A 13,437-nucleotide genomic window follows, 5' to 3' on the forward strand; every position below is an offset into this window, starting at 1 on the left:
ATTGTCCAAATTACTTTTAAGTCGAGTGCGCGGTTCTTTACTGCATTTATTTTGAGTTATAAATTCTAAATGTTTTTCTATCAAAATTTGTTTTACTGGAAGTGAGCTGTAAATTTGAAACTTTTATTTGTAAAATTGGACTCCTAATCAGTGTGACTAAGATTTCAGTGAAACACCAAATGCTTTATACATCCATTTAAAAACATAAAAGGAGGAATGAACATAAAACTAAAAACTGTTAAAGCTCCTCCTTCCTTTTTCTTCAAATTATATTGTATTATTAAAGCAACTCACAAAACTGCAATTTGATATTTCCTTATTATATATTGATTGTATAAATTGTCAAATGTCACTATTTGATAACTATGAGTCATAATCAATAAGTCATTTTTATTATATATTTGTACTACTGTACTATATTTAACTTGTACTAAAAATCCCACTGAACCTGAAGCATCGAAGTCCCCAGCGAATTAAGACAAGCTTCCCCAAATACAGTGAATAGCATTTAGTTACAAAAGCTTTGTAACGGATAAAGGAAAGCAGAAGTGGAACAAGGGGACGCCCAGTCGCGGTTAACTTCGGCTTTTAATGACCGAAACCGAAATAAATCTCTTCCTCTCCAATCGATGTGTTCTGGGATCGTTGGCTTCGCCTCGGAAGACTCATCCGCGATCCTCGCTCGGCTAGTCTGGTCTACTCAAAATGGCGGACCACGTCTAGGGGTCGACTTTGATAAACTGTCACATTTTCACAGTTCTCCGGGGTTGTATTCCTCGCCTCGCCGCCATGTTGACGTGCGTGGCCCTGCGAGCTGCTCTGAGGTCCTCGGTCGGTGTTTTGGGGGAAAGTGTCGCTCTCTCGGCGAAAAGCTGGACGCGCGGCCCGGCTTTCCTTTCGGCACCGAGAGTCGGCTGTGGTGAGTCCACGAGCACCGCGCCACATGGGCGTAGAAAACATCCGGCCGATGCGTCACACCTGGTCGTTACCTGTCGGGTCACTCACTCCGCACGGTGCACGAGGAGGATCGCGTGGTGCCTGACGTCAATGTCCTCCATCGGGGGACGCAGCGGTTCCATAATCTGTATTACATTTTTGTTATCAACGTGCTTCAGTATCAACAAGCACATTCCACGATAGATAGAGTAAACAGCTGAACGGAAACATGTGTGATATTTAATCTACCTTCATTATATCTAGCATCTATGGTTATTATCTAACGTTACCCATCAATAAAGTCAAGGTTCCTACTCAAACAATATTGGGAAAAAATGTTGAAAGAAAGAGCTCGCATAAACAATCTGTAGACCAAATAGCTTGAGTTGGTTTAATAAACAACAACAACGTGTTGGACAGGACAAAACAACGTGTGCACAAAAGAGTTATCAAAAGTCCCATTTTCTCTGGTTGGTAATAACTATTTACACAAGTGAATGTCTTTATATATTATATAATATTTGACCTCCTGGTTTAGTCTCATACAGACTGCGTTGAGAGAAACAAACCGACGGTTGGGAAGGATGTGGCAATACGCTCGTCGCCCAACATGGACCCCTGTGTGCAACCCAACGTCCTGATTGCTTGTGGTTGACTATGCAGCTGCAGACTTGGCAGAACTTAAGTCCATTGCAATATCAGAAATAGAAAGAGGCGTCTCTCACACGTTTTGTTTTCTTGCAACATTAAACAGCATGAACACTTCCATTGTTGTAATGAACAGAACGCACTCAGAGGCCAGCTGCTGTGCACGCGACCCGTTTTCTGCAGGCACGAAGCGCCAGGGTTTTTCCAAAATTGCTTCAGATTGTGTTCGGATGTATTGAAAGACACTTGCCGCTCTCCATCAGATATGTGCGACGTGGCTCTTCAAGTCGCTCATCTTAATCTAGATCAATTGCTTCATCTTCTTTCCTATCAGCACCATCAGATAAGTGTTGCATGCAGCAATGCAAACGACACGCTATCCTTGATAGTCCTGTTGCAAAAGCCACGTGTGTCGCACTTGACTGGTGGTAAATTTATTTGCTTCGGTTTCTTGTCTATTATACAACCAGAGAAAACACTCATGGCAAATAGGTGGAAGTCAGCAAGTCAGTAGATTATATTAGCATGAAAAAGACGTTGAGGGAGGCTACCTTTTTGTTATTCTTAAATATAAAGCAGTGTTGTTAAATTTGAAGGCCTGTCATGTTACTACGTTCCACTGATCACACTCCGTCTGGCTTTCCCGCTCCTCGTTACGTGTCTCTGTGCACCAGAGAGTTCGTGTGAAGTATTGAAACTACGTCACAGGCATATTTATTCAGTCCTGTAGTGATGTGAGCAGTATCTGAGGTTTCCGTCTAGTTCAAGGTCTGCTCGTCTGGCCGCCGCTGAGCCGGTTTGTTTTGTGTCTGGCAAAGCCCACGACTTCCCTTTTCTCCTTCCACACCAGATCGTACTGCAAGTTTTGTCGTAGCGGTTGTTCGGTTAGTGACTGTTGAAGCTTTTCTGGGCTCAAACAAGCTCTGATTCTCCGCCTGACTTTTTAAAACTTTAGCCTGTTTACATCCTTCCCTCCATCAATCTCTCTCCCTCTCTCTCTCTCTCTCTCTCCCTCTCCCTCTCCTCAGTTGCCGGCAGCTTTGCTGTTCCACCACCAGTGAGACATTATGCTCGGGTTGCAAAGAAAAAGAAGACGGGTATGAGGCTGCGTTGTCATGGCACCCTGTCTTTGGCGTTTTGAAATGCTTTGCTTTTCATCCAAGCGTTTGGTCTCTCTCAGGCCCCGTGAGCCAGCTGGCCGACCTTCCTTCAACCATGCTGAAGATGGATTACGCAGCTGTTCCCCTCGCTCAAGCGTAAACACACGTTCATACCCGAAATATTACGTGCATTCACAATGAAACTATAAATACGCATTCATGCGTTACATTATTCTAACCCTTCTAACACGATAGGACCGACGATGTCGTCAAGAGACTTCTGTCCTTGGAGTTGGCGAGTCACGTGAGTTCTACATTCATCACGTTTGACGTTTTGAAGTCACTTGGAACGCGTTCCCTCATGAACATGTCGGCTGCGTTCAGGCTGAGAAGCTGCAGCTGAAGAAGGAGCAGTACGTTGCTAAAGTGCAGAGGGACGAGAACGACCGCAGCTCAGTGGAAGTCAAGGGTGAGTCGCGCTCCCTCACCCCCGTAGATAAAAGGGAAATGTACCGTGATTGAACTGGTGTGTCGATTCAGTTTCCCTTTTTCATTCCAGTGGCTGTTTTGACCGCCAGAATCCGAAACTATCAGGAGCACTTGCTGAAACACCACAAGGTGAGCGAAAGGGCCGCCTGCGTCATCACACTGACAGAAGGGCTCCAGGGTTTGGATAAAGATCTCCGGTGACGTACGGCGTTGTGCGTTACTTTTCTCTCACCACTAGACCGCCCCGCTATGAATACGTCTTTTCACATTTCGCCTTCCTCTGGTTTGAGACGTACGTGTGCCACAGGAAATCCTGTCTACTCCCCCACATAGAGAAAAAAAAAAAAAGAACATGCCTAGTATGGTGGTAAATTTCCATGTTACATCATACGTCAAAAATGGTCACAGATAGTACAGGTTTGTACTAGATTCCCCTCATGAGCTGATGAGCGTTTAAACTGAGCCTCTATTGGTGCTCCCGTTACTTCCCATGTTAACGGGTTGGAATGGCTTCATTCCAGGACAAAGCCAACAAGAGGCGGATGCTGATGGCCGTTGACCGACGGAAAAAGCTTCTGAAGAACCTCCGGTTGGTGAACTATGAAGCCTTTGAGAAAGTGTGCGAGCAGCTGGGCATCACCTACACTTTCCCTCCCGAGTACTACAGGCGGGCCACACGCCGCTGGGTGGCCAAGAAGGCCTTCTGCATCAAGGTAGCAGACTGATGGCCCCTCAATTCTCTTCACAATTTCATTCGCGGTGTATAACGATGGTATCAAATGATTGACATCTGGAGATCTTCAACACTGCACTAGTTTCTTCCCACAGTTGTGAGTGAGAGCTTTACTGCAGCGTCCTGTAGGCCGCCGTGTTCACTCATCTGACTGGGTTGCGGGTGGAAGGTGTTATTTCTGTGTCTCCACTGACACTTTGGTCACTGGTGTCTCTTCTCAGGTCTTTCAGGAAGTGCAGAAGCAGAAAGCCGAGCAGAGGCTGATGAAGCAAGGTTTAGTCTCCAAAGACACCGAGGCGGCCAAGATGAAAGCCGTTTAGACCCAATAACGGACCATTTAGTGTAAATTACAACAATTTATGCCATGTTTGTGTTAACATCTTTGAATTTAGCACCTCCAGATATGTGGCCCGGGGACGGATAGATCCCCTTTCTATGTGTTATGTTATTTCTTCTGCTTTTTTCGTGTGCTTTCACATTGATGTTGGAAATAAAATATTCAAACAAGTTTTTACTTTGTCAATGTTTTTTGTGATGAATTTAATAAATGTTCAAATCAGTTCCAGGTGGTTTCAATTAGATTCGTCTTCACAATACAAAGTATTAAGGGAAGTAGGGAACTCAAATAAGCGATCATTAGTGAAAAGGGGTTTGATTTTATTTTCCACTCATGTTACACAACGGCTGAACTACTGTGTTGTCATTTATCAAACGTATAAATCCCTAAGACATATAGCCATCTCACATTTGAAATGAATAGAGTGATACTTGTCCCTGTTTCGGTTTGTCTTTTTTCTGTGAATCCATCGCGACACTTTATCTTGAAAAGCATCTGCTAACAATGCGAAATGATTCACCTTTTGTAGCCGTTCACACGGGAGTTAGAAACAATGTACCCGCACAATATAATCAATCCATTCCCCCATTAAGTAACTACAAAGTTATTATTATATATTGCAGGCTGCAACACAACTGAGTTTCTTAGATATCAGCATTATCACTTTGACTCCACACACATGGCTATATATAATATATATATGTGTGTGTGTGTGCATGTATACGTATATATAACATCAGGCGATGATGCGTTCGTGGTTTCTGTGTGATTGGGTGGCGTGATTCTGACGACAGAGACCTCACTGCTGATTTGACCTCCTAACAGACGCATGTTCCTGTCATCTGTAGCTGCCTGTGATTAAACCCAGAAAGAGCCTCGAGGCACAGCAGCGGTTCTGAGTCTGTCAGGGAATGAACGTAGATCTTTGTCATCCGTGGAAACAGCAGTTTGTCAGCCGAGTATTTCACAGCTTGGGTTCGTCACGGCTTCCTGTGCGGTGTGCAGCTTGTCGGCTTGAGAAAGAGGACTGCACACCGACAGACTCTTCTGGTAAGTGACACCTTTTACTCCTCTCGCAGTCGACTCACTGAACAATTCACTTTGGATTTAGTTTAACAGTTGCAAATGAACCATATTTATTTTATTTAGTACCTCAAAAGTTCTGTGTCACTAATGTACTTATTCTTTAAGCACCAATACCCGCCGCTGTTACATGTTATTATTAAATAAGACAGGAGCAGCTCTTTTTACATAAATACATTTTAATTTCAAGATTAGTAAGTATTTCCAGAAACTCAAATGCGAAAGCAAAATATGTTGTAAGCAACAAGAGGCGATGAGCTGTTACACACTGACTGGGTTAAGAGTTGATTTTTGATTTGGAACCTATGGAAATATTTATCAATCAATTAGGGAATGAATTATTAAATCACAATAGCTCTCAGAAACCCCAAACGGTGACGTCTCACTCTGTTTGAAGGGATAAGTCCATCAAACAAGTATTTCATGCTTTGCAGGCTAATTGATGACCGATGGTTGCACTGTAGCGTATGAATAACACGCGGTCTGTGTCTTCTTATACTGGAAAGACTAAAATAACATGCACTTGTACCTACTTTTTTCAATGCAAACTCAAAACGTGATATTACCTCTCTGCTCTGGAGATAAATATAGCGTGTGAGGACAAGCTAACGTGGCACATGGAAAGATTGATTTATGTCGTTTCTTCAGCTGCTTTTTGCCCTGTTCATGTGCTCAACTCAACTTAATATGTTCCTACAGACTTTAAAATCAAGGAGCAGATCCAGTAATCCAAAAATGTCAAACCCAGCGGTCACCCATCAACCAGGTGCAAGCAGCTATGGGACAAACGTCCAAACAGGAGAGTGGAGCACGGGCCTGTGCTCCTGCTTCAGTGACCTGTTTGTCTGTGAGTACCATTCAAAAGGCGGACATCGGACATTCGTGTTCATTTTCAAGACAAACTCAGGCACCCTTTCATTGCTTTTGCTATTTCCATAACTCCTCTTTTGTGCAGGCGCCCTCGGATGCATCTGTCCATTTGCACTGACCTGCTACACGGCTAATAAGTATGGAGAAAACTGCTGCTTGGCTTGTTTGCCAGGAGGCACAGCGGCCTTGAGGACTCATATGAGACTGACCTACGGCATCCAAGTAAGTTGCTCATACAATTATCACAACTCTCCAGGACCTTTTGGGTGGTGCACCGAGTCTCTTGTTTGCAATACCTTGTGAAAGACAGAGATTTGAAGAACAGAGGAAATGGGTTGGGTGTGCACTGCAATTAAGAAAGTGCATTTCGTCCTTCCTTGTTTTGATGATGTTGCAATTTTTGAACCGCAGGGAACTATAACCAACGATGCCTTGATGACCTTTTGCTGCGGACTGTGCGAGGTGTGCAGGATGGCGCGAGAAATCCACATCAGGAATGGAGAAATGTAATCACGAGAAGACATAAAGCATTCTGGGAAGTATTTTCAGTTTGGTGAGGATGTTCAGCTATAATTTCTTTATTCTTTCTTGTAGCGGGCTTAGCGTTCATGCGCACTGCAAATGTGGGGAGGGCTGATGAACAATGAATTCAAGTTTATCGATTGTAAAATTTCACGTACAGCCTTACATGTATCCGTCTAAATGAATGAAAAAGGGCTAGTACTGATCTGCATTACTGTAAATAAACTGCATCACTCACAACGTAACTGCATTTGAGCCAGTGTGTGCAACATTGTCAATAAAAAAATGTTTTCTGATTTATTTTGGTGAATGTAAACCATTTCTTAAACCTGTCGTTTCCAAAATTTTCCAAAGCCAGAAACTTACAGGTAAAAGATTTCTGGAACATCACAACAACAGTGAAATCACGCAATAAATGCTTTTCTTTTGGTGCCTTAAAACAAAGGAACTTTTGCATGAAGCATGTTCACAAGGCAGCTCCAGCCATTACACTTACTAATCCTCATGTTAGCAAATTTTACATTACTTTATGTGATTAACTGTATATGTTTTTGCTCCTTATGGATATTGTAAATTAATTAATTAATTGATTCATCTTGTATTTTTGTACCGGTTTCGAATAATATTTTCGTATTTTGACTTAAGAATACTACGAACTTCCTGGAATCATTTGAGGCCCAGTAGAGTCACGTGACAGTCAGTTTGACGCGACTCTCTCTTTTTACGGCTTTAGCTGCATTTTGATTGACGTCTTGAATCACGACGCGCTGATTGGCTGCTGGCTTCGTGGCCTAGCAACCAGAAGAGGCTTAACCAAACAGTGGGAGCTAGCTCTAGAATTCAAGCTAGCGACGACCGCTAGCCGCCTAATTAAGTTTTCTGGAGAGTTTCAACCGTCCGGTCTCCATCATGTCCTCCCGAACGCTGCCCCTGCTGTTCATAAACCTCGGTGGAGAAATGCTGTACATCCTGGACCAACGGCTTCGAGCTCAGAACATCCCTCCGGACAAAGCTAAGAAAGGTTAGCTTAGTTTAGCAGCTAGCTTACCCTGATAACAACACGAATGTCACAGGTGCAGTAAAACGTTAGTGTTGTTAATTTCACTCCGTGTGTCCTTCTGCTGGTTGGTGAATTATGGAATCAGGATTCATAGAAAGTCAACGTGAACGGTAGATATAATGCCAGGCCAAGAGTTAACAAAAATGAGTCAGCTGCTTGTCTTGTATATGCACATATTTAATGATTATTATCAGGGATCCGGACTTACAAGGAATTTGACTTGGCGGTTGGTGCATAACTTGTATCATAACTCTCATTAGACACCGGTTGCTGTTGCATGGGCCGCCCTTATGAGCCCTGAGAGAATTTACATTTATTGCTGACTCCCAATCTACATGAATGTTACAAAAAAGCTGTTGCAATGTTTAGAATTTTAGCACTCATTCATCTCCGAGCATCGTTACGGTTTTGAGTCATTTGTCATTGAGCGATGTGGTTTCATGACGTCATTTATTTATCTCTTTTTAAACCACAACGTTTTCACAATAGCCGGCTGGATAGACGATGACCGAAGGAGAGGTATTGCTTCAGCTTCAGCTTTAGAACAACCATGCACCGATGTATTCGTAGCTCTTTGCTCTGCTTTGGCTTAGACTGAAGCAACACGCTTAACCACAGCAAATGAAAGGTGTCTGAGGAGAGTTCGAACACAGACCTTTTACCTACCTGGCTATCGCCCTCCAACTGTACCAGGTAGAGTAAACGCTTGCCAAGCTGCTGCTTCTTTGGGGTTGTTGGGATAGGCTGAGGATGGAGTGTTTTTGGCCGACATCTAGTATGCTGCCTTGCTTCTGAGCCTGCAGTGTGGAAAAGTCCATTAGCCTAACCTCGGTTAACTCTTTGTGGACTTTTTTTTTTGCTTTGGTTTGCCTGAATAGTTATGAATGACATCATCACCACCATGTTCAACAAAAAGTTCCTGGAAGAGCTTTTCAAGCCGCAGGAGCTTTACTCCAAAAAAGCCCTGCGCACTGTGTTCGACAGGCTCGCCCATGCCTCAATTATGAGACTCAATCAAGCCAGCATGGACAAGGTAAGTGTTCATGGGCCCCCCCCCCCGTTGCACCATGCACATTTTAAAGCGTGCCTGGTTTCACTTCGGTACTTCTCAACGTGTTGATCACTTTCTCACAGCATGCCAGTGTTGTCGTCTAGAAAGCACACTTCATTTTAGAGTCCAGCATACTACAGATCTACATAAGACAAATCTACTTATCAATCAAGTATGATCATGTTTTGCATTGAGTACAAGAGTAATTCTGAAGCACAGAGCCATCAATATTTGACTGTACGTTGCCGTATGTGGCTCCCTCTGCTGCCAACGACACGGCAGCAGCATTTCTTTTTATTTTCATGGCCATGTCAGTGAAGTCATGCACGTGTGTCCCTCCGCACAGCTCTACGACTTGATGACCATGGCTTTCAAGTACCAGGTGCTTCTCTGTCCTCGGCCCAAGGACATCCTTCTTGTGTCCTTCAACCACATGGATGCCATCAAAGACTTTGTGAAAGACACGCCCAGCATTCTCGGCCAGGTTGACGAGACGTACCGACAGCTCATAGAGGTATTCCACGTGTGACACTCGCCTCACATTTGATAAGGACAACAAAGCGTAGCAACATTACGCATGACTTGCTGAGTTCTCTGATTGTTAAATGTTTAATGCTCTCATGAACATGACTGGTATTATTGTTAGTTAGGATTAGTATTACTGGTATCATGACTGACTTATTTGATCTAATTTCTTGATTTAATATTTTTGGGTGATATTCTGTGTTGTCTAAATTTCAAACGATTACATTGAGACACAGGGTGATGTTCCCATGTTCTAATTCTTTTCATGTTTGTGTTGTTAAATCAATTTTTAATCTATAGATGTATACAGCCTTGTCGAGTGGAGAATTCCAGCTGATCAGACAAACTCTCCTCATCTTCTTCCAAGACATGCATATAAGAGTAAGTCCAACTTGATCTCAGGTTTGAGAGTAAATAGAGAGTAAAAACGTACACTTATGTTGTCTTTTGTTTTCTTCTATGCCAGGTGTCTATTTTCCTCAAGGACAAAGTGCAGAACTCGAATGGGCGCTTTGTGCTTCCCACCAGTGGCCCTGTGCCTCATGGAACGCTAGTTCCCTGCTTGATAAGGTACCACTTGGTATGGCTGTTTTCCCTCCGACCCAAACACTCATTTATTCTAAACAACGATGGAGAGGACCGGCATCAAAGTGGATTGAATAGGAAAATGCACCTGTTGAACAAGAAATTACATTCTATTTTTTGCGTGGTATGTTCAGCTCTGATGAAATGGTTTAAACGAGACCGACGTCAATGCTCATTTGTTTATTTGGGGTTTCTAATAGAACTTGTTCACACGCTTAAAATGAGCCATGCGGTTATAAGCTCCTCCTCCCGTATTTTTAACACAGTTCCTGTGGATCCTTGAAATGCCCCAAGTTATTTTTTTAGAAATGTTTCCCCATAGCATTCTTGTAACAGCAAAAGACATGAAAATATCATTACTAAATTACTGAGTATCTTTTAGCAACATTTGATAACAGGAAACAAGCTCACATGCCGTCAGTGTGTTAAAGTATTCAACGCAACAGAAGCCCTGAAGGGTTCCTCACAAACGAACTACTTCCATCAGAGGAAAAAAAAACATTACAAAAATGCTGTTCATAGAAAATGTTGTGCATGTTAGTCCGTAGCATTTAGTGTTCTTGTATCTCGGGTCTCCAGGATGTTCAGCTGCAGTGGGGAAGAGGTGATGAGGCGGCAGTTCAGTAACGGAGGAAACTACACAGCGGCTCTCCGGGAGGGATCCTTCGAGATATTTGGAGACAGGGTCACCAAATTAGGCACGAACATGTAAGATGCAAAGTACGGAGACGATGTGCATGAACCTTGACTGCATGATACTAAATGAATACAGTGAGTAGAAGATGATTTTCTGTCATCCAGGTTGTGAGATATTTGGTAGCACTTAGTCAAAGGCCACTGAACTTAATGGTGTAGTCATGAGTCCTAGATATTTAAATATATGTGCTTTGGTGTCACATGATGTCATTAAATGACACCCGTGAACACCTTGAAGAGCTGGAAAGGCCTGAGACTTGATCAGTAGACCGATGATCGCTGGCATTTTGTTGCATTGAGGTTTTGATTCTCTGTTTTGTACCTTTTTTAATCCAGGTACAGTGTAAGCCGCCCAGTGGAAACCCACATGACGGGAACGTCTAAGAACTCTGCTCAGCACACTAAGGTGAAACCACTTCACCACCACCACAATAACACTTTCAATCTTTGACACCTTTTCGGACTTGAGCAGGAGGTCAAGTGGCCCTGGTCCACAAATACACACTGCGGCACATTTATAAGTAGCAGGATCAATAGGTTCAGCCCCGAGACACTGACGTTGACAAGCCTGTGTACCAACAGGTCAACGTCGCTCCCAATCCTCTCGCAAAAGAGGAGCTGAACATGTTGGCCAAGTTGATGGGAGGGTTGGAAGTCCAGAAGCCAGGAAATGCAGACAACGGTTTCCGAGTCAACCTCTTCTCCACCGATGAGGAGGAAGAGTGAGTCTCCTTTTCTGTGTGCGCTCCAATCCCTGTGCTGTATGGCACTAGATCATATGGAACTGCTACTAAAACCGAATAGTTGTTTTTGATCAATCAAAGCTAACATTGTGACTTTTCTTTCTCAAATCGCAGAGAAGCATTAATATCAAGACCGGATGACCTTTTATATGGAGTCATAAACATCCAAGCGACAAAGGTAAAGCTTCGTTATCCGTCCTCACAACCTGTTCCCCTCAGCGTGAAATGATCGGACGAGTCTGAGCTCACTGTCCGCCTTCTGTCATCTGTGGGCAAGTGCAGACCACAAGACTCCTGTTGTCATGTAAGCACCAAGTGACCTCTGACGAGCTGGATTGATTGTAATGGTTTACTCTCTTGTTACATTGTGGGAAGCGAACAACAAGGCGCTCACCTGAGATCCAGTCTCTCAAGGTCCTCATATCATATAGATTTTAGAGATACGCCTCTCCTTCCATCTCACTCTAGTCTTCAATGTGTCCCAACTAGTGCATCTTTGTTTTGGCTACGATGAAGTGATGTAGGAGCCATGTTGTAGTCTTTTACCCTTGATTGGGCCATTTGTTACTTATCTCAACGAGGCTCATGCACTCCGTATTCAGAGATTTGAGGTTTTTCCAGTCCAGCAGGATTTACTTGCATGAGATGGCAGTCCTTGTGATGACCACTGCGATTGGGTCACCTATGGCGCATGTCATGGTCTGAACGGAGGGCCGTTGTCTTTCAGGACCAGCAGGCCAATGCGGAGCTGGCCAAGATCATGGGGCAGTTCGCGGAGTCTGGAGAGCAATCTCCCAGTTCCAGCAGCAAAGGAGACGACCTTCTGGCCATGATGGACGGGCTGTGACACGGCCCCTCGGGGGGAGGGGGGCTCAATGCATCGTCAGCAGTATGTTCCACAGAAGACCAGCCTGCCGTCCGCACCTGCAGAAACATGGCATGCAGTTAGAAATCCGCCTTCTTTGGGTGCTTTTTAAAACGCGGATGCGAGTCGGTGTTTCCATTGATTGTCGAATGACGAGTTTGCACCTTTTGGGTTGCAAATAACGTCACGAGGACGCTGTAATATGATGCTGTTTTAGTTAACGTATACAGTGGGCTGATGTGGTTGTATTAAACATTTGCGTGTTAATGGAGTTGGACTGCTCCTGTACTCAAGATTTACATCTCAGTTTTAGTTTAATTGATTACGTGAGGTCCGTAATTCCATTTTAAACCTAATGAATGATACTGAGGGGGAACTGGAGAAAACCCAAGTGCTCTTTCTGATGGGATTTGAATTCGTTCAAATCTATATTTTTATTAAAAAAAATATGTTCCTCTTGCTTCATACTCTACTTCCTTAAAACAGCACGAGAGGCAACATGACGGACATTTTTCACTATCTTGTTGTGTCTATAGTCTTGATGTATAGCCCAGATGTGCTCATTGAAGAGTATGTTATTATGATGGAGTAATGCAATATAGTGTTTGTCTAATATGTAAATATGTTAATTGCATACTGTATTTATTTAAATGTAGTATTTCCTTGTATGCATATTGCTACAGTTGGTTAAATGTGCTGTATAGGATTTTTAATAAAAGGATGGCACCAAGCTCGTTGCAGTTATAAGGCTCTAACACTAGGGGGAGCTGTCCGGCCTGCATTCAAACTGCACCCTGTACTGTGGTCTGTACAAATCTGCTTGATTTATATGTGTCTACCAACAAACCACTACATTAAAAGCAATGTGCTTGAATGTAATCCCCAATTAGACTCCCGGCCACAAGCACAAACCTACAATGAAAATTACTACAGCAGCAGCAGCTATCTGTAGATAGATATTTGTGTGACGTCTTCTTCCCGCAGGTTGGTCAAAGTGGGACAGTCTGCACTTCTCCAGTAAACCACACTGGAACATGGTGCATACCAGCCAGGCGAGACATGCTGAGACATTTCTCAGATCTGATCTGGGGGTGGAGAGGATTCTGGTGAGGTCTTAATAATCTTGGCGACGCAAAAACAAAGAAATCGCGCGTGCCCTGAGGATACTAAATACCTGCAAACAAACAGAAACCA

At 43.5% G+C, this 13,437-nt stretch overlaps 2 protein-coding genes across 3 annotated transcripts; both read left to right on the forward strand.

Moving 5' to 3' along the window:
* The first annotated feature begins 539 nt into the window (after positions 1 to 539).
* On the forward strand, positions 540 to 4,414 carry mrps15 (mitochondrial ribosomal protein S15). Its single transcript, XM_040164463.2, has 8 exons — positions 540 to 919; positions 2,613 to 2,681; positions 2,765 to 2,840; positions 2,940 to 2,988; positions 3,069 to 3,153; positions 3,244 to 3,302; positions 3,695 to 3,886; positions 4,128 to 4,414. Exons 1-8 carry the CDS (start codon positions 790 to 792, stop codon positions 4,224 to 4,226), a joined length of 759 nt encoding a protein of 252 aa, XP_040020397.2. The 5' UTR covers positions 540 to 789; the 3' UTR covers positions 4,227 to 4,414.
* Positions 4,415 to 7,407: 2,993 nt separating this feature from the next.
* Positions 7,408 to 13,033, forward strand: oscp1b (organic solute carrier partner 1b). 2 transcript variants are annotated; one of them, XM_040164462.2, is made up of 10 exons: positions 7,408 to 7,739; positions 8,657 to 8,811; positions 9,176 to 9,343; positions 9,655 to 9,735; positions 9,821 to 9,924; positions 10,519 to 10,647; positions 10,972 to 11,041; positions 11,218 to 11,357; positions 11,493 to 11,556; positions 12,106 to 13,033. In XM_040164462.2, exons 1-10 carry the CDS (start codon positions 7,628 to 7,630, stop codon positions 12,223 to 12,225), a joined length of 1,143 nt encoding a protein of 380 aa, XP_040020396.1. In that variant the 5' UTR covers positions 7,408 to 7,627; the 3' UTR covers positions 12,226 to 13,033. The 2 variants fall into 2 exon arrangements, with proteins under 2 accessions (XP_040020396.1, XP_077950617.1); XM_078094491.1 differs by lacking the exon at positions 7,408 to 7,739 and adding an exon at positions 8,268 to 8,471.
* The last annotated feature ends 404 nt before the right edge of the window (positions 13,034 to 13,437 follow it).

This window comes from Gasterosteus aculeatus, chromosome 20, assembly GCF_964276395.1.
Source record: "Gasterosteus aculeatus chromosome 20, fGasAcu3.hap1.1, whole genome shotgun sequence".
NCBI classification, from domain to species: Eukaryota; Metazoa; Chordata; class Actinopteri; order Perciformes; family Gasterosteidae; genus Gasterosteus; species Gasterosteus aculeatus.